Below are 27,023 nucleotides of genomic sequence, written 5' to 3'. Positions count from 1 at the left end.
GAAGGCAGTCCTTGCTCCGGTGTGGGCTCCGGACCAATGGGGGTCTCGATGGAGGGACTCCGGCAGGATCGCAGCAAACCGATGGAGGTCCCTCACGCGATCCCGGTAGAGCTTTGCGCTCCCGTCAGCTGCCTCATCCCTTCATCAAAGGGGCTCTGAGGCAGTAGCTACTGCAGCGGTGCCGGCAAGTTCCGGGCCTGGGCTCCATGTGCCATGATCAGCAGCGTTCCCCTGAAGCTTCCAGCTCTAGCGGCATCTCCCAGGACTTCCGGTGCTTGCGTCGGAGAGGGCGTGCTGGGGGATCACTTCCGGGGGCGCTGTCAGCCGGATCTAGCATCGCTGGCGTTTCCGGCCTTCTGGTGCCCCAATATGGCGCTGGAATGAAGGGGAGAGCCCAGGACATGAGGACGCCGAAAGTACAAAGTCCCAGGCCAGTCTGCGTGCGTTCCAGAGGACGCATGCGCAGTTCGGCTGGGACCTTCAATCACCGGAAAACTGCAGCAGCTGAGCTTGGAAGGAGGACGGTTCAGATAATTTGAAGACAGGTGAGGTAAACTATTTAGACACGGTCAGTTGACAGCCCATTTGACCCAGTAGTCATGGAGGGTGCTAATCGTCAAGACGTGCAGTCCTCAGAGCTCGCCCCTGAACATGTAAGTGATACATAGTGGGGTTTATTTGGACTAGTCGGATACAAATGACAGCACCCTCTTATATGTCTATTGCTGGATAAAGAAGCGCCCAAGCGTACAACAGCGGTGACTAAGCGCAAGACTATTAGATGTCACTTATGCTCAAGCAGACTGCCAGAAGGACATTCTAAAAAACTATGTGACGGCTGTATGTCAGGAATACTCAAAGAAGAGCAGAGCTCCTTTCTAGACAGCATTAGAACGATGATCAGAGAAGAGGTACAAACTACGGTGTCATCTCTGATACCAGCTGAATCCCCCCGCCCTAAAAGACCCAGGTGGGAGCAGGATATTTTCTCAGAAGAAGGAGAGGTCTCAATTCACTCTATTTCAGTCTCTGTAGAAGGCGAGGGTCCGTCAACTTTGTTCCCAGAAGAGAGGAAGAAATATCGGTTCTCTTCCGAAAACACGGACATACTTCCTGCAGGCTGTTAGAAACACCATGAAGGTGGAAGAAGCCACAGAACCGCTAACAGTTCAGGATGAAATGTTCGGCGGGCTTAGAGCTCGCAGAAACAGAGTTTTCCCGGTAAATCACCACATAACGGAGATGATTCTGGAAGAGTGGGAGGACGTGGGGAAAAAACTCATAGTCCCAAGAGATTTTAAACACCGTCTTCCATTTGACCCAAATGAGACCAAAATATGGGAATTCGTGCCAAAAGTGGATATACCAGTGGCTAAAGTCTCTAAGAAGACAGCCATACCGTTCAAAGATTCGTCTGGACAAAGACTCTATGGACAAGTGATCAGAAGTCTCCTTAAAAAGGCCTGGGAGGCATCGTCCGCCATCATGAAGGCTAATATTGCGGCTACCTCAGTGGCCAGATCAATGTCTCTATGGGTAGAGAAATTAGAAGACCAGATCAACAATAAAATCCCTAGAGAGGAGATCCTAAAGTCGTTACCATTGCTGAAGATGGCGACGGATTTTATGGCTGACGCCTCAGCAGAATCAGTTCGTTTTGCAGCAAGGAACAATGCCTTATCTAATGCAGCAAGGCGGGCTCTATGGCTCGGGTCATGGTCCGAGGACACACAATCAAAGAACAAACTCTGTTCAATACCATTCTCCGGCCTCCATGTATTCGGACCTGTATTGGACGAGCTGCTTGAAAAAGCAGCAGACAAGAAAAAAGGCTTTCCGGAAGAGAAACCAAAGAGTACGCCATCCTTTTGTAGGACTCGTTCCCATCCCAGACAGGACTATAGAGGTAAGGGGAAAGGTGGACGATGGAGCTACCCGAAAGGGGGTAGAGGTACCTTCCAGCATCAAAAACCAAGAACCAACAGACAATGATGCCAGGACAGTAGGTGGAAGACTCCAATACTTTTTACAGGGCTGGCAAGAAATCACTTAGAATTCATGGATCCTAAGCACGATAGAACACGGATACCGGATAGAATTCAGCCAGTTACCTCCCAAGAGATTTTGTCTGACTCAGACCCAGTCTCCAACAGTCCACCAGAGACTTCTAGATGATATACTGGACCTTCTCCAGTTAAGAGCCATTATCCCAGTACCCAGCTCTCAAAAATTCAAGGGACTCTATTCAAGCCTGTTCTCTATAAAGAAACCAGGCGGAGAACATCGTATAATCATAAACCTACAACCACTAAATCAGTGGGTATCATACAAACAGTTCAAGATGGAGTCCCTCAAATCTGTTATACCTCTAATTCAAAAGGGCTCAGTAATGAGCACATTAGACCTAAAAACTGCTTATTACCAGGTCCCCATCTACTCCTCTCATCAGCAATATCTCAGATTTGCTATAAGAAACCGGGATCATATAGAACATTTCCAGTTCAGGTGCCTGCCATTTGGCCTCTCATCTGCCCCAAGAATCTTCACCAAGCTGATGGCAGAAGTGATGGCCTTCCTAAAGGCTGAGTCAGACATAACGATATCGTTAACGATATCGTTGCAACATCACGCTTTTGGTGACGTAGCAACGATCTCGTTATGTGTGACAGCGACCAACGATCAGGCCCCTGCTGGGAGATCGTTGGGGAATGATCAGGACCATTTTTTGGTCGCTGATCACCCGCTGTCATCGCTGGATCGGCATGTGTGACGCCGATCCAGCGATGTGTTCACTTGTAACCAGGGTAAATATCGGGTTACTAAGCGCAGGGCCGCGCTTAGTAATCCGATATTTACCCTGGTTACCATTGTAAAAGTTAAAAAAAAAAACAGTACATACTCACATTCTGATGTCTGTCACGTCCCCGGCGTCCACAGGGTTAAAACTGCTTTCGGCAGGAGCGCTGCTAATGCACGCGCTCCGGCCGAGAGCTTCCCTGCACTGACTGTGTCAGCGCCGGCTGTAAAACAGAGCATAGCGGTGACAATGGTAACCAGGGTAAATATCGGGTTACTAAGCGCGGCCCTGCACTTAGTAACCCGATGGTTACCCGGGTGCTGCAGGGGGACTTCGGCATCATTGAAGACAGTTTCAACGATGCCGAAGTCGTTCCCTTGGTCGTTGGAGAGAGCTGTCTGTGTGACAGCTCCCAGCGATCACACAACGACTTACCAACGATCACGGCCAGGTCGTATCGCTGGTCGTGATCGTTGGTAAGTCGTTTAGTGTGACTTAGGGTACCGTCACACAGTGCCATTTTGATCGCTACGACGGCACGATTCGTAACGTTCCAGCGATATCCATACGATATCGCTGTGTCTGACACGCAGCAGCGATCAGGGACCCCGCTGAGAATCGTACGTCGTAGCAGATCGTTTGGAACATTCTTTCGTCGCTGGATCTCCCGCTGTCATCGCTGGATCGGTGTGTGTGACACCGATCCAGCGATGCGTTCGCTTGTAACCAGGGTAAACATCGGGTTACTAATCGCAGGGCCGCGCTTAGTAACCCGATGTTTATCCTGGTTACCATCGTAAATGTAAAAAAAAACAAACACTACATACTTACATTCCGGTGTCCATCAGGTCCCTTGCTGTCTGCTTCCCGCACTGAGTGACTGCCGGCCGTAAAGTGAAAGCAGAGCACAGCGGTGACGTCACCGCTGTGCTTTCACTTTACGGCCGGCAGTCACAGTGCGGGAAGCAGACGGCAAGGGACAGACACCGGAATGTAAGTATGTACTGTTTGTTTGTTTTTTACGCTGGTAACCAGGGTAAACATCGGGTTACTAAGCGCAGCCCTGCGCTTAGTAACCCGATGTTTACCCTGGTTACCAGGGGACCTCTGCATCGTTGGTCGCTGGAGAGCTGTCTGTGTGACAGCTCCCCAGCGACCACACAACGACTTACCAACGATCACGGCCAGGTCGTATCGCTGGTCGTGATCGTTGGTAAATCGTATAGTGTAACGGTACCCTTAGGCTTAAGAGAAAGAGAGATCCTAATTGTTCCTTATCTGGACGACATTCTTCTTATAGCAGACGCCCCTCAACAACTGGAAAGACATCTGGCGACAACCAGGTCAGTCCTAGAGAATCTGGGATGGCTAATAAATCTAAAGAAGTCAAATCTCAAACCAGAAAGAAGGAAGCTGTTTCTCGGAGTGATCCTGGACTCCATTCAGGAAGATTCATACCTTCCGCAGCACAAACAGGAATCAATCAAAAAAGAGATTCAGGTATTACAGAAACAGCGGCAAACCTCCATAAGGAAGGCCATGAGGGTGCTGGGCTTGATGACATCATGCATTCCCAGCGTCCAGTGGAGTCAGTATCACGCAAGACCCTTGCAGCAAGAAGTCCTCTCACTATGGGACAGCAGAGACTCATCTCTAGACAAAAAGATGCTCTTATCCAAAGAGGCAAAAAGATCACTATCATGGTGGACCGAGAAAACAAACCTCGGGAAAGGAAGACCCTGGAGAACATCTCCATGTGTGAACATCACCACGGACGCAAGCCTCAGAGGCTGGGGAGCCCATATGGATGGAAGCTACCTGCAAGGAGACTGGCCGGAGTCAATAAGCAGCAGGTCTTCGAATTACAGAGAACTCAGGGCAGACTGGGAAGCCCTAAAGAGATTCCAGGGAAATCTAGGGGACCAACATGTCCGCATCTTCTCAGACAATTCGACAACAGTAGCCTTCCTACTTCATTAGAGAGGCCCAAGACATTGTCACTTACAGAGCTTGTCAGACACAATCTTCTCCTGGGCAGCGCTCACAGTGCAGTCAATAACAGCAGTTCACCTGAAAGGCACCGAAAATCAGATAGCCGACTTTCTGAGCAGGAAAAAACTATGTCCCACAGAATGGTCCTTTTAAACCACGAGGTCTTTCTTTCGGGAAGCCCCAGCGTTGGGTTAACTGAAGTAGATCTATTTGCTTCAAGACAAAATACAAAAACAGAGATATTCTTCTCTCTAAATCCAGAAGACAAGCCGTCAGGGATAGACGCCTTGGCCCAGGAGTGGGACATGGACCTAGCTTATGCCTTTCCACCGTTGGCTCTAATACCAAGAGTATTGAGAGCGATTCAGGAGAACCGAGCATCAGTAATCCTAATTGTACCTTACTGGCCCAAATGGTTTCCCTTACTGAGATGGATGTCCCTAGAAGAACCAGTTCATCTACCACTAAGACCAGACCTTTTGTTTCAGGGCCCTCTAGTTCACCAGAACCCGCGTCTACTATAGTTAGCAGCTTGGATCCTGAAAAGGAGATCCTGAGGTCAAAGGGCCTTTCAGAACTAGTCATTTCTACCATCCAAAATATCAGAAAGCCGGTGACTTCTGCAATATACAGGAAAATATGGAAGAAGTTCTGCTCCCAAAATACATCTCCTGTATCAGTATCTGAGGACCCAGATATTCCAAGAATTCTAGACTTTCTTCAATCAGGCTTTGATAAAGGTTTAAGACCCAGTATGTTAAAAGTACAAATTTCAGCTCTCAGTTCTTTCTATGACTTACAGTTGACCAGCCATCCCTGGGTAATGAGATTTGTTAAAGCCATTCAGCGTCTTAGGCCCACAATACGCAGCTCAGTACCTCCTTGGGATCTCAGCCTAGTCTTGAACGAACTTTGCAAAGAACCATATGAACCATTAGATCAAGCAAACTTGAGAGCAGTAACCTTTAAAGCCCTCTTAGTGGCAATAACATCAGCGAGACGTATTGGGGAAATCCATTCCTTCTCCATTAAAAACCCATATCTGAAGATTCAAGATGACTGCATCATCCTAAGACTGGATCCTGACTTTCTTCCCAAAGTGGTATTTGACTTCCGTAGAAATCAGGAGATCATTCTACCTACCTTTTGCCAAAACTACAGTAATGACAAAGAGTGTTCTCTGCACGCATTGGACTTTAAAAGAACAATACACCACTACTTGGAGATCACGGACAGTTGGAGAATAGACTCTAACCTCTTCATCCAGATGTCTGGAATAAACAAGGGGAAGTAGGCGTCCAAAGCTACACTAGCTAGATGGATTAAATCAGCTTATTAGTGCGGCCTATATCTCGGCGGGGAAATCCCCACCAGAAAGCCTCAGAGCGCACTCGTTGAGAGGAATCTCAGCTTCATGGGCAGAAAGTGCTGGGGCCTCTATGGACCAGATCTGCAGAGCCGCAACTTGGGCTAGATCAAATACCTTTTGTAAGCATTATAAGTTGGATGTCATAGCAAACCAACAAACTTCGTTCGGGAGGAAAGTCCTCCAGGCTGTAGTCCCACCCTAAAATAAGGAGTTATTTGGTATTTCTCCTGGTGGTGCTGTCAGGAGGGACGTCCTGGAAAGTAGGAATTAGTCCTACCGGTAATAGTGTTTCCAGGAGTCCATCATGACAGCACCCCATATATACCCTCCCTTGAGTTTCCTGTCTGATATGTGATGTAGACATGTGTAGAGAGGAAGTTCAATAAAATAGCGTTGCATCCATCCTGGTGTGGTACTTGGGAAAATCACTGAAGGGTGGAGGTGGGGAGAGGCTATTTAACCTCTTCTGTGTTCCTGTCCCTATCAAGGATACGAAGGACAACCTCCTGGTGGTGCTGTCATGATGGACTCCTGGAAACACTATTACCGGTAGGACTAATTCCTACTTTTTTGCCAAGCCTTATGTTCCTGTGCTGTGGACCATGCTTGATGGGCTTGTACCTCAGTGCCATGGATATATTATGTCCGGGAGTCTTTTCATTGTTTTGTGCTTATTCTTGGCTGTCTTTTCAGTCATTTATTTTATTTTGGCTGATTTACTGCTGGAATAGCTTATTCATAATACACTTCATGGAACTTCTCTCACATTCATAGAAACAAGGTCTAGAAATGTCAAATTATTTTATTTATTCATTAACATTTTATCTCCTGATAGCAGAAGTTATTCTGGTGCAGAAGCTTTTAAATAGATGCATTTATCCCATGGTTTGCAACGTTATCTTGAAAGGGTTGTTCGAGATTTTCGAGGTGGCAAACAGTAGGGAATGGCTTTAAAAAAAACAAAACAAAAAAAAACCTTTATTTTTTGGTACGGGGAGTGATTACATTCTGTTCATAAGTCACTGGACCTCCGCAGTAATGTTTACATTTACAAAAGGTGACCGCTGAGGTCAGTGATTGGCTGCAGCAGTCAGGAGACATTCATTCCTGCACAATCGGGGAGAACATATTAAAGGGGCATTCTTCAATATTGAGACCATCATTCTTTATAATCCATTTTCCTTAAGGAGGACTCCTATGAACTAGAATGGATAATCATCAGCATCTTGCACCCAGCTGGTGCACTTATACAACTAATATCCATGTAATGCTGCACTTTCCCTTCTGTGGCCATTTTAGGGGAAACCTATAATTGGCTACAACTGCTGATCGCTCTGGATATCACAAAGCTGAATCAGCTTCATTATAAATACTATAGGTTATAGCTCACTCATCACTTTGTTTCAATAAAAATGTCTTGTGCTTTCTAGTCCATTTAAGGGAATTATATTTCACATATAGATGCCAAATCAAAGTAAGTTTGCCAATTGATGTACCGTGTATCGGCACTTCGGACGTATCTGTAACTTTACAGGTAAGGGCAAACAGGATTGTAGGCGTATGTGTATGAGGAAGAATAAAAAACAGAAAAGCCTGAAAATGGATTCAAAACTGTCAAGACTTGTTGTTCATTTCTATTGTGAAACCACTTTGCTGTTCATACACTGCTCGAAAAATAAAGGTGACACTAAAATCCGACATCCTAGATATCTCTGAATGAAATATTCCAGTTGCAAATTTTTATTCATTGCATAGTGAAATATGTTCAGAACAATAAAACATAATTATCAATGTAAATCAAATTGAATATCCCACGGAGGTCTGGATTTGGAATGATACTCAAAATCAAAGTGGAAAATCAAATTACAGGCTGATCCAACATCAGTGGAAATGCCTCATAAGGAAAAGATGCTCAGTAATGTTTGGCCTCCACGTGCCTTTATGACCTCCCTACTGTACAACGCCTGGGCATGCTCCTGATGAGGCGGTTGATGGTCTCCTGAGGGATCTCCTCCCAGACCTGGACTAAAGTATCCGCCAACTCCTAGGCGGTATGTGGTGCAACGTGACGTTGGTGGATGGTGCGAGACATGATGTCCCAGATGTGCTCAATCGGATTCAGGTCTAGGGAACAGGCGGGCCAGTCCATAGCTTAAATGCCTTCAACTTGCAGGAACTGCTGACACACTCCAGCCACATGAGGTCTGGCATTAACCTGCATTAAAATACCAAAGAGAACACCTTCACACTAAGACCAAAAATAATAAAAAATGTAAACTTTATTGAAACATACATGAAAATGGGGCAGTAACCACAAGTCAATAAAGTTTACATTTTTTATTATTTTTGGTCTAGTGTGAAGGTGTTCTCTTTGATATTTTCATATGGTTGTACCTTCATGACCTTGTTATGGATATTATTCGGTGTTTTCTTTTTTTTTTTTTTTTTTTTTTATTGTCCTGCATTAGGAGGAACCCGGGGCCAACCGCATCAGCATATGGCCTCACAAGGGGTCTGAGGATCTCATCTCGGTACCTAATGGCAGTCAGGCTACCTCTGGCGAGCACATGGAGGGCTGTGTGGGCCTCTAAAGAAATGCCACCCCACACCATTACTAACCCACTGCCAAATGGGTCATGCTGAAGGATGTTGAAGGCAGCAGATCGCTCTCCACGGTGTCTCCAGACTCTGTCAATGTGCTCAGTGTGAACCTGCTTTCATCTGTGAAGAGCACAGGACGCCAGTGGCGAGTTTGCCAATCCTGGTGTTCTATGGCAAATGCCAAGCATCCTGTTGGGCTGTGAGCACAACCCCCATCTGTGGACGTCGGGCACTCAGACCATCCTCATGGAGTCAGTTTCTAACCGTTTGTGCAAACACATGCACATTTGTGGCCTGCTGGAGTTCATTTTGCAGGGCTCTGGCAGTTCTCCTCCTGTTCCACAAAGGCGGAGGTAGCGGTCCTGCTGCTGGGTTGTTTCCCTCCTACAGCCCCCTCCACGTCTCCTGGTGTACTGGCCTGTCTCCTGGTAGCGCCTCCAGCCTCTGGTCACTACGCTGACAGACACAGCAAACCTTCTTGCCACAGCTCGCATTAATGTGCCATCCTGGATGAGTTGCAGTACCTGAGACACTTGTGTGGGTTGTAGAGTCCGTCTAATGCTACCACGAGTGTGAAAGCACAACCAACATTCCAAAGTGACCAAAACATCAGCCAGAAAGCATTGGTACTGAGATGTGGTCTGTGGTCCCCACCTGCAGAACCACTCCTTTTATTGCGTGTGTCTTGCTAATTGCCAATAATTTCATCTGTTGTCTATTCCATTTGCACAACAGCATGTGAAATTGATTGTCAAACAGTGTTGCTTCCTAAGTGGACAGTTTGATTTCACAGAAGTTTGATTTACTTGGAGTTATATTCTGTTGTTTAAGTGTTCCCTTTATTTTTTTGAGCAGTGTATATTCACTCTTTTGGGCGTTGTGTTTTCCACTTCTGGTTTTGAAAAACACCTGTTGGGGAAAAGAAGAAGGGGCATGTCACTTTTAAGGCAGTTCTGATGGAATCTGCTCCAAACTAGGCACTGTCCAATCAAAAGGATGTTAAAGATGGTTTAATGGGAAAAAAACAAAAACACTTAAACACAATCCAAAGACGGACCTTTTTCTGAAGCGGTTTTCACTGGAAAATTTTGAAAATTTTTGTCCACCAAAAAAAATTAAAAAAATCAGCGTCCACATGGTGTATTGCTATTTGCAAACAGTCTTTTTTTTTTAAAGCAGATCCCCCCCCCCCCCCCCAATCTGCCTGAAAAAGCGCACCATAAAATGAGCATGGTGCACAGCAGTGTCGAAACCTGGAAGTGGTTAAAAGTGATCTGCTCATTCTTCGGCAGCTTCCGCTCAGAAGCTGGCCGCTCTCTATATTTCACAGTAACAGACGCTGGTGGCAGAGCCGTAGCTGCAATGTCAGCTGGCGGTTTCCTGAAGCGGCTTCACCCTGGAGGACTTGGCGGCTGCGCTCATAGCCTTAAGGTACCGTTACACTAAACGATATCGCTAGCGATCCGTGACGTTGCAGCGTCCTGGCTAGCGATATCGTTCAGTTTGACACTCAGCAGCGATCAGAATCCTGCTGTGATGTCGTTGGTCGCTGCAGAAAGTCCAGCACTTTATTTCGTCGCTGGACTTCCTGCTGACATCGCTGACACCAGGGTAAACATCGGGTTACTAAGCGCAGGGCCGTGCTTAGTAACCCGATGTTTACCCTGGTTACCAGCGTAAAAGTAAAAAAAAACAAACGCTTCATACTTACCTTCCGCTGTCTGTCCCCGGCGCTCTGCTTCTCTGCCCTGTGTTAAGCACAGCGGCCGGAAAGCAGAGCGGTGATGTCACCGCTCTGCTTTCCGGCCGCTGTGCTCACAGTCAGTGCAGAGAAGCAGAGCGCCGAGGACAGACAGCGGAAGGTAAGTATGAAGCGTTTGTTTTTTTTTTACTTTTACGCTGGTAACCAGGGTAAACATCGGGTTACTAAGCGCGGCCCTGCGCTTAGTAACCCGATGTTTACCCTGGTTACCGGGGACCTCGGGATCGTTGGTCGCTGGAGAACTGTCTGTGTGACAGCTCTCCAGCGACCAAACAGCGACGCTGCAGCGATCCGGATCGTTGTCGGTATCGCTGCAGCGTCGCTTAGTGTGAAGGTACCTTTAGTCTGGCTACAACTTGATGAAGGATGATTAATTCTGTGTTGTGTGATGTCACACCTCCACTAATCCTAGTCCTCATTAAGTGTGATAATACAATAATTGGGGCATAGCGCATTCTGGTTTTATTGTCTTGTGTTACTTGCTTTCCCACTCCAATCTGCATTTCCACATAATCCAGACATTTCCCATAGACAGCAGCTCTTACCATGTGTATAGATGGAGTTTCTTAGTGCAGATTCTGAATTTCTTGGCAGAAAACGCTGGTCAGAATCTGCGCCTTTTTTGGTATGTGCACACGTTGCAGATTTTTGTGCGGATTTCTTCCTTTTTTTTCACCCCTGCAGATTTCTATTAGGGAATAGGTGCAGAAACGCAGCAGATCTGCAAAAAGAATTGACATGGTCCTTTTTTGAATCTGCTGCGTTTTCTGTGCAGATTTTTCCGCACCATCAGCACAGAATTTTTTTTTTTTTGCCATTAATTTACATTGTACTGTAAATCACATGCGGCTCTGTAGCGTTTCTGCGCAGAAAAAAATGCTGCTGATCTCAGGAAATCTGCAACGTGTGCACGTAGCCTTACATGGGTTCTGGCAACAGTTCTGCTCCAAAATCTACATAAAAATAGCTTCAAATACCCTTTTAATAAGCGGCTTATTGCTTTCAGTGAGAAATCACGCCTCTAGTGTACATGGTGTTTTTATTTATTTTTAAAAAAAAGCAATTTTTGAGCCATTGAAGTTTATTATATTGATTGTGGTTTTTGAACAGATACATTACAGACAGTAAAAAAAATCCACATAAATAAAATGTACATGTGAACATGCCCTTAAAGCCCTTTTACACCACTGATATGTACGGTAATCTGATGAGCAATGATTCAGAAGAATGCCTGATCCTGATCAGTGGCTGCTTATTCATCTACTTATTTTAATTACCCATAAAATATTGGTGTTGATCACGTTGTGACTGTATACAAATTGTTATATTCGCATACGTCCACCTGTCCGGTCACTGCAGTTGAAACAAGTCAGGACAATGAATCCGGGAACACTCGTTCCGGAAACCAGTAGATCGTATCCCAGAGAGGAGACCTGAATTTATATGGGCTTGTTCACACACTGTTTTTGCTGCAGGGTTTTTTTCACTCATTATTACTAGGATTTAGTAGGATTCAGAAATCTCATTCACTTTGCTGGTACTGTACAACGTTGAGTTTTTCCATGGCATAAATGCAGCATGTGAACAAACCCTTAGACGTTTCTAGAACAGCCTGTGGATTTTCCATAAATCTCTCTTAGGAGATAACGGATTTACAGTAACTAACATCTGGTTGCAGAATACAGAAGTATATGACAATCTCCGCTAACCGTCCATGTGAGCCCGGCTTCTGGAGGCACATTCTGGTTGGCTGCTTATATACCGATTGTCACAAAAATACAGCTTTCTGAGAATAAAATATCCCAGCCATGTGATGTCCACCTGCCTGCATCAGTCACAGGGGAAAAGAAGGATTAACTTTTCCAATTGTTCTTTGTTTTTGTATTTTTTGGCACTGGTGAAGGAATTATTTGTGTCCATCGTGTGTGCCTGGCTATAAAATGAGGTGTATGTCTGATTGGGGGATAATCCCAGTCCTGGTGTTGGTTTTGCAGTTATGCATCAAGCAATGTGCAAAGTTTATCCAAATCTTGTAAAGGAAAAGTGAAGTGGGTTGTGTATAGCAATAAATCAGACTGCAACCTTCACTTTTTCCAAGGGAAATCTGCAAATTGTTAATCTGTGAATCCACTCCACACTATTGCCTAACATCCGTCTCTTCCCTGGAGCTGTACAGAGCAAAACTGCACGTCATGTATGGCCGCTGCATCCAGACTTTTCTTCTCCAAGGGGTTTGAGTTGTACTGTAAGGCCACATTCACACTATCAGTGTTTGGTCAGTATTTTACCTCAGCATTTGCAAGCCAAAGCCAGCAGTGGGTGATAAATACAGAAGTGGTGCATATGTTTCTATTATACTTTTCCTCTGATTGTTCCACTCCTGGTTTTGGCTTACAAATACTGAGGTAAAATACTGACCAAATACTGACTGTGTGAATGTGGCCTAAAGGGTATATTCTTGCCAGCTAATACTTTTTATGGTTCACATTTATACAGCGCTCTCCATTGGTTTTCTTGGCCTAAAATGAAATGACTCCGAGTGCTGATTTTAAAGGGGTTTAGCACAGCCGCCAATACCAACAAATGTTTAGTCCACACAAGAGATGTCAATTGAATTGAATTTTTTTTTTTTACTAAAAACTCAACAAAAACTGATGACAAGGTTTTTGCTCCCTTTTTGTACTTACTCATTGCTTTCTATGGATGAAAAAAGTTGCAAAAACGCTGAAGGAAATGACATGCTGCAGTTAAAAAGAGAGAGAAAAAAAAAACAGTTTTCCAATTCAGTCAGTAAAAAAAGTGTGTACATGAGAGTTCTGAAATCTCATAGCATTTGCTGGTGCTGTAAAGAGCAGCTTTTAATTTGCATTAAAAAAATGCAGGGAAAAATAAGACCAAAAGTGCAATGTGTGAACATAGCCAAAGAAGTAGCTGATGGCTTTCTCCTCCACCATTATATTCACCGCTATTTGTATCCTGAGGATGCAGGTAGTGAGATCGGGACAGCAAGCAGGAGCGGCCGGCCTCATGGGGCAGCTTGTGGGCCAGTGCGTTTAGCCCGCAGACTGGACTGAAACAGCCAGATGTGGCCCACAGGCTGCACTTTGCCCAGGTCTGCTCTAATCCAATGCCACCTGCTGCTATAACTTTTCTCCCATTTTGGGACATACAGTGCGGAAAATAAGTATTTGATAAACTTCTGATGTTTGCAAGTTTTCCCACCTACAAAGAATGGAGAGGTCTGTAATTTATCGTAGGTACAGTTCACAGAATCTACAAATAAAATCCAGAAAATCTCATTATATGATTTTTACATAATTATTTAATGCAATAAAGTGCAAATTATGTATTTGATCACTTACCAACCAGCAAGAATTCTGGCTCACAGCCCTGTTTTTCTTTAGAAGCTCTCCTACTCTGCCCTCATTACTTATATAACTTTTACCTGTTTGTATTCGTTATAAAAGATACTTGTCACACACTCGATCAATCACACTTCAACCTCTCCGCCATGGCCAAGACCAAAGAGCTGTTTAAGGTCACCAAGAACAAAATTGTAGACCCGCACAAGGCTGGGATTGGCTACCGGACAATAGGCAAGCAGCTTGGTAAGAAGGCAACAAACTGTTGGCACAATTATTAGAAAATGGAAGAAACACAAGCTGGCTGTCAATCTTCCTCGATCTGGAGCTCCATGCAAGATCTATCTTCGTGGGCTAAGGATGATTCTGAGAAGGCTCAGGAATCGACCCAGAACTACACAAGAGAATCTGGTCAATGACCTGAAGAGAGCTGGGACCACAGTCTCAAACAATACCATTAGGAACACACTATGCCGGCACGTGTCCAGACCCGTTTGATGTTTGCCAATGACCGTCTGGATAATCCAGAGGATGCATGTGAGAAGGTCATGTGGTCAGATGAGACCAAAATAGAACTTTGGGGGTATGCAAAGTATTCTGCAAAGGGGGCAGGACGACTGCACCGTTTTGAAGGGACTATGGATGGGGTCATGTTTTGCGAGACTTTGGCCAACAACCTCCTTCCCTCAGTAAGAGCATTGAAGATGGGTTGTGGCTGGGTCTTCCAGCATGACAACGACCCGAAACACACAGCCAGGACAACTAAGGAGTGGCTCTGTAAGAAGCATTTCAAGGTCGTACAGTGGCCTAGACAGTCTCCAGACCTGAATCCAATAGAAAATCTTTGGAGGGAGCTGAAACTCATTGTTGTCCAGCGACAACCCTGAAACCTGAAAGATTTTGGAGAAGATCTGTATGGAGGAGTGGCCAAAATCCCTGCTGCTGTGTGTGCAAACTTGGTCAAGGACTACAGGAAACATCTGACCTCTCTAACTGCAAACTAAGGTTTCTGTACCAAATATTAAGTTCTGTTTTTCTATTGTATTAAACACTTATTTCATGCAGTAAAATACAAATTATCTAAAAATCGTACAATGAGATTTTCTACATTCGTTTTTTAGATTCTGTCTGAGATGAAGTGTACCTATGATAAAATTCACAGACCTCTCCATTCTTTGCAGGTGGGAAAACTTGCAAAATTTGCAGCGTATCAAATATTTTCCCCACTGTATCTAAATATTTAGTGGACCATTTATTTCTATGGGGTTTTGCATAAATTTCTGCACATGTTGCAAAAACAACTCCAAATTTGTACAATGAATCTGAACAGACCCCCTTCTGTGCTGAAACTTTTATGTTAAGAAACTGAGAACGTTTTTAACTAGAGGAGCTGTTAAGGATTTTTTTTTGTCTTCTAACCTCCAACACCTCCTCTAAGTTCTTTTCTGGCAGGTCCTAACTACGTGCACTAATTCTCGTAGTTTCCATATCAGAGCGGCCATCTTTGGTGTATGCGCCTTCTCCCCAGTGTAATGCAGAAATATTCTGTAGGATTAAGCATGTAATGCTTTTTTAATTTTCATGTTTTGTAGACTCTGCCCTTGTCTGGACCTGCTCCCTCACACTAACACAAGCCCAAGAAAGTTGCTTGCAGTTCTCCAACCTCTGGAGCGTTCCTTGTAATTTTGTTCTGAGGAAATGGCCGGGAGAGGAGCAGCGAGGCCGAACGGCCAGTCTCAGGCCAGTAAGATCTGCCAGTTCAAGTTGGTGTTACTGGGTGAATCTGCGGTCGGCAAGTCCAGTCTGGTGTTACGTTTTGTCAAAGGCCAGTTTCACGAATTCCAGGAGAGCACAATTGGAGGTACGTGGCTCATACACGGCAATAGAGGCAGAATGGTGTCCTCCTTCCTGTTCCCAATCTTTTTCTAATCCCATGTTGTGCCTCTATTTCCAGCTGCATTTCTTACACAATCTGTCTGTCTGGATGACACAACGGTAAAATTTGAGATCTGGGATACAGCAGGACAAGAGCGATACCATAGCCTGGCACCCATGTACTATCGGGGAGCGCAAGCTGCCATCGTGGTGTATGACATCACCAACCAGGTACCGATGACGTCATGTCCCGACGGAGCGGCAGGAGCACCGTGTGACGTCATTTTTGCTTTGTGCACTCTCACGTTTATTTTATTTTTTTGTTGTTTGTTGGTACAATGCACACGTGATGAGACTGATCCTCAAATTCCATCGTCTAGTAGCTGTCACAATTTCTTTTATGGTGGAGGCAAAAGTTGTTCTGTTGTTGATCACCTCCGCTGCCGCCAGTTTGTAGTCACTCGTGTAGTGTTTTTCGCATGGTATGGTGTTTTGTGCCATTTTTTTCCATCACTCCGATCAGTGAGGAGCGCAGTGGTGCCATCCCAGGTAACACTGTTAACCAAACTCTACAATGTCTATACTTTTCTTCCTTTTGTGTCTTAAAGGGAACCTGTCATCCCGAAAATCGCGGGTGAGGTAAGCCCACCGGCATCAGCTGTAGATAAGCCCCCGATGTTACCTGAAAGAGGAGAAAAAGACGTTAGATTATACTCACCCAGGGGCGGTCCCGCTGCTGGTCCGGTCGGATGGGCGTCTCTGGTCCGCTGTGGCGCCTCCAATCTTCTTTCCATGACGTTCTCTTCTGATCTTCAGCCACGGCTCCGGCGCAGGCGTACTTTGTCTGCCCTGTTGAGGGCAGAACAAAGTACTGCAGTGCGCAGGCGCCGGAAAGGTCAGAGAGGCCCGCCGCCTGCGCACTGCTGTACTTTGCTCTGCCCTCAACAGGGCAGACAAAGTACGCCTGCGCCGGAGCCGTGGCTGAAGATCAGAAGAGGACGTCATGGAAAGAAGATTGGAGGCGCCGCAGCGGACCAGAGACACCCATCTGACCTGACCAGCAGCGGGACCGCCCCTGGGTAAGTATAATCTAACGTCTTTTTCTCCTCTTTCAGGTAACATCGGGGGCTTATCTACAGCATTACAGAATGCTGTAGATAAGCCCCTGATGCCGGTGGGCTTACCTCTCCCGCGATTTTCGGGGTGACAGGTTCCCTTTAAGCCAAGTTCACACATCGTAGATTCTGATGCGGATTCTGCATTGCAAATCTGCCGCAGTTTACAGCACAGTACAAGTAAAAGGATTTCAAAATCCCATTCATGCATTGCGGAAAATCATATGTGGAAAAATAAAAGCATAGTCCGCATTTTAAATGGGTAGTGCGAAATTTGGAATGAAATCCACAACAAACACACGCAGATTTTGTCTGTGGATGTTTTTTGCTGTGGCTTTAACGCCAAATCCATAGCAGAAATTTTCCTCAATGTGTGAACATGGTCTTAACTTTCATTGTCATGACAGTAGGCTGTAGTGTCAAAAACAGTTTGGCCACTAGATGTCGGCACACGTGAATGCTATAATGTATCATTTACTTATTTATTTGTTTTATTTTGTTTTACTCCTTTATATATTTACATTACTCCCTTATATAGCGCCATTAATTCCACAGCACTTTACAGACCTTATCATCACTGTCCCCATTGGGGCTCACAATCTAAGTTCCCTATCAGTAGGTCTTTGTAGTGTTGGAGGAAATGGGAGAACCTGGAGGAGACTCGCACCAACACGGGGAGAACATACAGACTCCCTGCAGATGTTATTCTGAATATAAAAAGACTGATCGAAAATTAACAAATGAGAAATAGATTGATGGAAACATCTAAAGATGGCATCCCTTTGGTTTCCCCTTACTCAGCGGTTTCTCATTGCAGGAGACTTTTGCCAGAGCGAAGACATGGGTTAAAGAGCTGCAGAGACAAGCTAGTCCCAACATTGTCATAGCCCTCGCCGGCAACAAGGCTGACCTCACTAACAAACGCATGGTGGAATATGAAGTGAGTCCAAAATTATTGAAGTCTTATGCATTTTTCCGTTTACTTTGATAGTGATGTATATGTATATGCAACATTAGGCATTTCTATTTTTACCTGCATTTATCATTTTTAGATGTAAATTAATTTCTTTTCAAGCTACTTGTATATGGGCTCTGTTCACATCCTCTTTGTACTGTACATTCGCATATAGCTACTAGGCGTCTATGACCTCGCTAGATTTGTAATTTGGGAGCATTACTAGAGTGCTTACCTGAAAATAAGCCCTGAAAATGAGCGCTAGCATGATTTTACAGGATTTTTGGCGTATACTTGAACTACAGCCCCTGGCAAAAATTATAGAATCACCGGCCTTGGAGGATGTTTATTCAGTTGTTTAATTTTGTAGAAAAAAACCAGATCACAGACATGACACAAAACTAAATTCTTTTCAAATGGCAACTTTCTGGCTTTAAGAAACATTAAAAGAAATCAAGAACAAAATATGTGGTAGTCAGTAATGGTTACTTTTTTTAACCAATCATCGGGAAAAAATTATGGAGTCACTCAATTTTGAGGAAAAAATTATGGAATCCTGAAAAACAAACACACAAATAAACACTCCAAAACATTACTATTATTTTGTTGCACCACCTCTGGCTTTTATAACAGCTTGCAGGCTCTGACGCATGGACTTAATGAGTGTCAGACAGGACTCTTCATCAATCTGGCTCCAACTTTCTCTGATTGCTGTTGCCAGATCAGCTTTGCAGGTTGGAGCCTTGTCATGGACCATTTTCTTCAGCTTCCACCAAAGATTTTCAATTGGATTGAGATCCGGACTATTTGCAGGCCATGACATTGACCTTATGTGTCTATTTTCAAGGAATGTTTTCACAGTTTTTTCTCTATGGTAGGATGCATTATTAACTTGAAAAATGATTTCATCATCCCCAAATATCCGTTTAATTGATGGGATAATAAAAGTGTCCAAAATATCAACGTAAACTTGTGCATTTATTGAAGATGTAACGACAGCCATCTCCCCAGTGCCTTTACCTAACATGCAGCCCCATATCATCAATGACTGTGGAAATTTGCATGTTCTCTTCAGGCAGTCATCTTTATAAATTTCATTGGAACGGCACAAAACAAAAGTTCCAGCATCATCACCTTGCCTAATGCAGATTCGCGATTCATCACTGAATGACTTTCATCCAGTCATCCACAGTCCACGATTGCTTTTCCTTAGCCCATTGTAACCTTGTTTTCTGTTTAGGTGTTAATGATGGCTTTCGTTTAAGGTACTGTCACACTAGACGATATCGCTAGCGATCCGTGACGTTGCAGCGTCCTCGCTAGCGATATCGTCCAGTGTGACAGGCAGCAGCGATCAGGCCCCTGCTGGGAGATCGCTGGTCGGGGAAGAAAGTCCAGAACTTTATTTCGTCGCTGGACTCCCCGTAGACATCGCTGAATCGGCGTGTGTGACACCGATTCAGCGATGTCTTCACTGGTAACCAGGGTAAACATCGGGTAACTAAGCGCAGGGCCGCGCTTAGTAACCCGATGTTTACCCTGGTTACCAGCGTAAAAAAACAAACAGTACATACTTACATTCAGCTGTCTGTCCCTTGCCGTCTGGTTCCTGCACTGACTGCTGGCCGTAAAGTGAAAGCAGAGCACAGCCACAGCGGTGAGTCACCGCTGTGTGACTCACCGCTGTGCTGTGCTTTCACTTTCACTTTACGGCCAGCAGTCAGTGCAGGAACCAGACGGCAAGGGACAGACAGCTGAATGTAAGTATGTACTGTTTGTTTTTTTACGCTGGTAACCAGGGTAAACATCGGGTTACTAAGCGCGGCCCTGCGCTTAGTTACCCGATGTTTACCCTGGTTACCGGGGACCTCGGGATCGTTGGTCGCTGGAGAGCTGTCTGTGTGACAGCTCTCCAGCGACCAAACAGCGACGCTGCAGCGATCCGGATCATTGTCGGTATCGCTGCAGCGTCGCTAAGTGTGACGGTACCTTTAGCTTTTCTGTATGTAAATCCCATTTCCTTTAGGCGGTTTCTTACAGTTCGGTCACAGACGTTAACTCCAGTTTCCACCCATTCGTTCCTCATTTGTTTTGTTGTGCATTTCCTGAAGAGTTTGATAATCCTTTCCTTTGTTTCAATTGACATCTCTTGTGTTGGAGCCATGATTCCTGTCAGTCCACTTGGTGCAACAGATCTCCAAGGTGTGATCACTCCTTTTTAGATGCAGACTAACGAGCAGATCTAATTTGATGCTGATGTTATTTTTGTGTATGAAAACTTACAGGGTGATTCCATAATTTTTTCCCTATGCTTGGTTAAAAAAAGTAACCATTACTGACTACCACATTTTTTGTTCTTGATTTCTTTTAGTGTTTATTAAAGCCAGAAAGTTGCCATTTGAAATGACTGTAGTTTTGTGCCATGTCTGTGATCTGCTTTTTTTCTACAAAATTAAACAACTGAATGAACATCCTCCAAGGTCGGTGATTCCATAATTTTTGCCAGGAGTTGTAAAAGACCAAAATAACTCCAAAAATAATCACTAGTTACAGTCAGAGCTTTATGATGGGGTAGGTGCACAAACTGGGCAGTTGTCCAGGGCCTGCAGTCACTTGAGTGTCCCTCGTGTTTCTTTTCTGATGTTAAGACTGATTAACCCCTTTCTGACATAGGACGTACTATCCCGTCGAGGTGGGGTGGGCCCCTATGACCACGGACGGGATAGTACGTCCAGCGCGATCGGCGGCGCTCACGGGGGGATCGCGGCCAGGTGTCAGCTGCCTATCACAGCTGACATCCGGCACTATGTGCCAGGAGCGGTCACGGACCGCCTCCGGCACATTAACCCCTGGCACACCGCGATCAAAGATGATCGCGATGTGCCGGCGGTGCAGGGAAGCATCGCGCAGGGAGGGGGCTCCCTGCGGGCTTCCCTGAGCCCCCCGCAGCAACGCGATGTGATCGCGTTGCTGCGAGGGTCTTACCTCCCTCCCTGCCTGCTCCAGACCCGGATCCAAGATGGCCGCGGATCCGGGTCCTGCAGGGAGGGAGGTGGCTTCACAGAGCCTGCTCAGAGCAGGCACTGTGAAGGCTGTACTGCTCTAAGTGAGATCAGTGATCTGACAGAGTGCTGTGCACACTGTCAGATCACCGATCTGTGATGTCCCCCCCTGGGACAAAGTAACAAAGTAAAAAAATGTTTTCCAAATGTGTAAAAAAAAAAAAAAATAAAAAAAAATATTCCTAAATAATGAAAAAAAAAAAAAATATTATTCCCATAAATACATTTCTTTATCTAAATAAATAAAAAACAATAAAAGTACACATATTTAGTATCGCCGCGTCCGTAACGACCCAACCTATAAAACTGTCCCAGTAGTTAACCCCTTCAGTAAACACCGTAAGAAAAAAAAAAAGAGCCAAAAAACAACGCTTTATTATCATACCGCCGAACAAAAAGTGGAATAACACGCGATCAAAAGGACAGATATAAATAACCATGGTACCGCTGAAAGCGTCATCTTGCCCCGCAAAAAAAGAGCCGCCATACAGCATCATCAGCAAAAAAATAAAAAAGTTATAGTCCTGAGAATAAAGCGATGCAAGAATAATTATTTTTTCTATAAAATAGTTTTTATCGTATAAAAGCGCCAAAACATAAAAAAATGATATAAATGAGGTGTCGCTGTAATCGTACTGACCCGAAGAATAAAACTGCTTTATCAATTTTACCAAACGCAGAACGGTATAAACGCCTCCCCCAAAAGAAATTCATGAATAGCTGGTTTTTGGTCATTCTGCCTCACAAAAATCGGAATAAAAAGCGATCAAAAAATGTCACGTGCCCGAAAATGTTACCAATAAAAACGTCAACTCGTCCCGCAAAAAACAAGACCTCACATGACTCTGTGGACCAAAATATGGAAAAATTATAGCTCTCAAAATGTGGTAACGCAAAAAATATTTTTTGCAATGAAAAGCGTCTTTCAGTGTGTGACGGCTGCCAATCATAAAAATCCGCTAAAAAACCCACTATAAAAGTAAATCAAACCCCCCTTCATCACCCCCTTAGTTAGGGAAAAATTAAAAAAATGTATTTATTTCCATTTTCCCATTAGGTTAGGGTTAGGGCTAGGGTTAGGGTTAGGGCTAGGGTTAGGGCTAGGGCTACAGTTTGGGTTGGGGCTAAAGTTACAGTTAGGGTTTAGAATACATTTACAGTTGGGAATAGGGTTGGGATTAGGGTTACGGGTGTGTCTGGGTTAGAGGTGTGGTTAGGGTTACCGTTGGAATTAGGGTTAGGGGTGTGTTTGGATTAGGGTTTCAGTTATAATTGGGGGGTTTCCACTGTTTAGGCACATCAGGGGCTCTCCAAACGCGACATGGCGTCCGATCTCAATTCCAGCCAATTCTGCGTTGAAAAAGTAAAACAGTGCTTCTTCCCTTCCGAGCTCTCCCGTGTGCCCAAACAGGGGTTTACCCCAACATATGGGGTATCAGCGTACTCAGGACAAATAGGACAACTGTTGGGGTCCAATTTCTCCTGTTACCCTTGGGAAAATACAAAACTGGGGGCTAAAAAATAATTTTTGTGGGAAAACATTTTTGTTTTATTTTTACGGCTCTCCATTATAAACTTCTGTGAAGCCCTTGGTGGGTCAAAGCGCTCACCACACATCTAGATAAGTTCCTTAGGGGGTCTACTTTCCAAAATGGTGTCACTTGTGGGGGGTTTCTACTGTTTAGGTACATTAGGGGCTCTGCAAACGCAATGTGACACCTGCAGACCATTCCATCTAAGTCTGCATTTAAATGGCACTCCTTCCCTTCCGAGCCCTCCCATGCGCCCAAACAGTGGTTTCCCCCACATATGGGGTATCAGCGCACTCAGGAAAAATTGGACAACAAATTTTGGGGTCCAATTTCTCCTGTTACCCTCGGGAAAATACAAAACTGGGGGCTAAAAAATAATTTTTGTGGGAAAACATTTTTGTTTTATTTTTACGGCTCTCCATTATAAACTTCTGTGAAGCCCTTGGTGGGTCAAAGCGCTCACCACACATCTAGATAAGTTCCTTAGGGGGTCTACTTTCCAAAATGGTGTCACTTGTGAGGGGTTTCTACTATTTAGGTACATTAGGGGCTCTGCAAACGCAACATGGCGTCTCATCTCAATTCCTGTCAATTTTGCATTGAAAAGTCAAACGGCAATCCTTCCTTTCCGAGCTCTCCCATCCGCCCAAACAGTGGTTTACCCCCACATATGGGGTATCGGCGTACTCAGGACAAATTGTACAACAACTTTTGGGGTCCAATTTCTTCTCTTACCCTTGGGAAAATAAAAAATTGGGGGCGAAAAGATAATTTTTGTGAAAAAATATGATTTTTTATTTTTACGGTTCTGCATTATAAACTTCTGTGAAGCACTGGGTGGGTCAAAGCGCTCACCACACATCTAGATAAGTTCCTTAGGGGGTCTACTTTCCAAAATGGTGTCACTTGTGGGGGGTTTCAATGTTTAGGCACATCAGGGGCTCTCCAAACGAAACATGGCGTCCCATCTCAATTCCAGTCAATTTTGCATTGAAAAGTCAAACGACGCTCCTTCCCTTCCGAGCTCTCCCATCCGCCCAAACAGTGGTTTAGCCACACATATGGGGTATCAACGTACTCAGGATAAATTGTACAACAATGTTTCTCCTGTTACCCTTGGTAAAATAAAACAAATTGGAGCTGAATTAAATTTTTTGTGAAAAAAAAAGTTAAATGTTCACTTTTATTTAAACATTCAAAAAATTCCTGTGAAGCACCAGAAGGGTTAATAAACTTCTTGAATGTGGTTTTGAGCACCTTGAGGGGTGTAGTTTTTAGAATGGTGTCACAGTTGGGTATTTTCTATCATATAGACCCTTCAAAATGACTTCAAATGAGATGTGGTCACTAAAAAAAAATGGTGTTGTAGAAATGAGAAATTGCTGGTCTACTTTTAACCCTTATAACTCCCTAACAAAAAAAAATTTTGGTTCCAAAATTGTGCTGATGTAAAGTAGACATGTGGGAAATGTTACTTATTAAGTATTTTGTGTGACATATTTCTGTGATTTAATTGCATAAAAATTCAAAGTTGGAAAATTGCGAAATTTTCATAATTTTCGCCAAATTTCCGTTTTTTTCACAAATAAACGCAGGTACTATCAAAGAATTTTTACCATTGTCATGAAGTACAATATGTCACGAGAAAACAATGTCAGATTCACTGGGATCCGTTGAAGCGTTCCAGAGTTATAACCTCATAAAGGGACAGTGGTCAGAATTGTAAAAATTGGCCCGGTCATTAACGTGCAAACCACCCTTGGGGGTAAAGGGGTTAAGGACCTTTGGTGACATTAGTGATGGGTCCTTTTTAACTGTAGGAGTTTAGAGGAACTGAAGAGGAGACAAGCTGATATGTACAGATAACCGTCTTCAACCTGGACAGTGCCAAGATGCGACTATCAAGGCTGAGAACCACGGGTGAATGAGCTACTGCGAGCGCAACATCCGTGAGCAGCGGTGACATCATCGAGGTTGCCGCTGGTCACTAAGGCTGTGTTCCCAGCCGGGCCCCTGAAACTGCGGTGACCTCAGCACCGTGAGGACCCCACAGTTTTTTTTTTTTTAGTTATTTAAATAATTAAAAATTACCCCTCTATTCTTGATCACCAGCCTTGCTGGAGCTCACAACTGAGGGTTGCAGCCCTCAGCTGTCAATTTTGCCTGGTTGTTTATCAAAAATACAGAGGAGCCCCTTGTCATTTTTTTTTTTTTTTCATGAGGGGTCCCCCATTTTAATAACCAGGCCAAGAATACAGCTGTGAGCTGATATTAACAGCCTGGGAATCTTTATGCCTATTGTCTGTTTCCCAGGAAATTAACATCAGCCGTTGGCTTTCCCTCAGCTGGTTATGAATATTATGGGGGACCCCACTCCGTTTTTTTTTTCGTTCATTTTACTGTACTAGTTAGTAAATAAAAAATAAAAAAATTACATCCAAGGAAACTTAAGTTCACAGCCTTCAGGTGTTCCAGCAGCTGGAAGCTGAAAATGTCCCTCAAAGTTTCATGAGGTTTCCAGACTTCACAGCTGCCGCGAGATCTGGTGGCTGTGATCTCTGGTAACTAGGTTACCTGAGTTTAAGCCCAAGATCTCCTGGTAGCTTCAGTGCCGCACTGTTGAATGCCAGAGTGCCTAACTCGCGGTCGTTCATCAGTCCGGCACAGCTACTTGCAAAGCAAGAGAAACAGCTGCTATGAACTCAGGTGATCTTACTGTTCTTGTTGACAATTAAAAAATTAGTTGAAAAAAAACACGTAGGGGTCCACCATCATTTTCATAGTCTGCAGGGAGAAAGCCGAAAACTGGGGGCTGATGTTAATATTCTGGGAAAGAGACAATATTCATGAAGATTCCCAGGCTATTAATATCGGCTTACAGTTGTATACGTAGGGTCCCCCCTATTAAAATGACGTAGGGTCTCCCTACATTTAATAAACAGTAAAGGCTAGGCAGACAGCTGCGGGCTGATGCCACATCTGGCTCCTAACCTTGCTCTTCCCACTTGCCTTGGTTTGTCGGCAAGAAGAGTGATAGTTGGGGGTGGGGATTAATGTCTCCTTTTGTATTGTCAGGTGACATCAACCCCACAGGTTAGTAATCTATAAGAGGCGCCCATTACTAACCCCGTAGTCATGTTGTATAAAAACACACCCAGACTAAAGTCATTTAATTGAAAGAATGACACAGACTCCTTTAATTAATCTAAATTAAACCATACTCACGTCATCACCCAGTCCACAGAAGCCATGGTCTCCTGTAACAGAATTAAGGAATATTGTTGTTTAATATTTTACCTGTCCGCCGAGAACATAATAATCTATTTGTCCCACGAAGGGTTTAGCTCTGCTACATCTATATGGCAGGCTGCAATGTTGCATGATGTAACTACACTGCCTGCCATCCAGCAGAGTCGTCTGCCATCCAGCGTGTGATATTGCTGCTCTTTGTCTCGCGGTGAACTCCTATGACCTAACTGTCGTCACTGCAGTGGATAGATGAGGAATATTATTGTTTTATTACCGTATATACTCGAGTATAAGCCGAGATTTTCAGCCCATTTTTTGGGGTTGAAAGTCCCCCTCTCTGCTTATACTCGAGTCATACCCAGGGGTCGGCAGGGGAGGGGGAGCGGGGGCTGTCTAATTATACTCGCCTACTCCTGGCGCGGTCCCTGCTTCCCCGGCGCTGCAGCTTCTTCCTGTACTGACCGGTCACATGGTACCGCTCATTACAGTAATGAATATGCGGCTCTACCTCCCATAGGGGTGGAGCCGCATATTCATTACTGTAATGAGCGGTAACGGTGACCGCTCAATACAGGAAGAAGCTGCGCCGCTGGGGAAGCAGGGACTGCACCGCGCCAGGAGCAGGTGAGTATAACGGGGAGGGGAGCGCAGCGCTGCGTGATATTCACCTTCTCCTCGTCCTGGCGCCTCTCCGTCTTCAGCGTCTTCTGCAGTGACACTCAGGTCAGAGGGTGCGATGACGTGGTTAGTGTGCGCCCTCTGCCTGAACGTCAGTGCAGAAGACGCTGAAGATGGAGCGGCACCGGAATGAAGTCAGGTGAATATTGAAAGTGCCGGGGGCCTGAGCGACGGAGAGGTGAGTGTGATTTTTTTTTTTTTTTTATCGCAGCAACAGCAAATGGGGTAAGTGTCTGTATAGAGCATCTTATGGGGCCATAATTAACGTTTGTACAGCGCTATATGGCGCAAATATCTTTATGGAGCAACTTATGGGGCCATTATTAACCTTTATGCAGGATTATATGGGGCATATTTTAACATGGAGCATCTTATGGGGCCATCATAAACTTTATGGAGCATTATATGGGGCTCCTTATTCAATATGGATATTCAAAAACACTTAACCTACTGATGTCTCAATTAATATTTTACTTTTATTGGTATCTATTTTTACTTTTGACATTTACCGGTAGCTGCTGCATATCCCACCCTAGGCTTATACTCGAGTCATTAAGTTTTCCCAGTTTTTTTGTGGCAAAATTAGGGGGGTCGGTTTATACTCGGGTCGGCTTATAATCGAGTATATATGGTATTTTAATTCTGTTACTGGAGACCATGGCTTCTGTGGACTG

At 44.6% G+C, this 27,023-nt stretch overlaps 1 protein-coding gene across 1 annotated transcript in view; it reads left to right on the top strand.

The window, feature by feature from the left end:
• The window catches only part of RAB5B (RAB5B, member RAS oncogene family), a 71,663-nt gene that overhangs the window by 3,472 nt on the left and 41,168 nt on the right, over positions 1-27,023 (top strand). Inside the window, exons 2-4 of the mRNA XM_069758418.1 lie at positions 15,476-15,744; positions 15,838-15,989; positions 17,691-17,813. Coding sequence (XP_069614519.1) covers positions 15,582-15,744; positions 15,838-15,989; positions 17,691-17,813 — 438 coding nt within the window. The 5' untranslated portion in view covers positions 15,476-15,581. The remainder of the gene's footprint in view (positions 1-15,475; positions 15,745-15,837; positions 15,990-17,690; positions 17,814-27,023) is intronic.

This window comes from Ranitomeya imitator, chromosome 3 (assembly GCF_032444005.1).
Source record: "Ranitomeya imitator isolate aRanImi1 chromosome 3, aRanImi1.pri, whole genome shotgun sequence".
Taxonomy (NCBI): domain Eukaryota; kingdom Metazoa; phylum Chordata; class Amphibia; order Anura; family Dendrobatidae; genus Ranitomeya; species Ranitomeya imitator.
The sequence above is the reverse complement of the archived record's forward strand: the minus strand, read 5'-3'. Positions and strand labels throughout refer to the sequence as shown.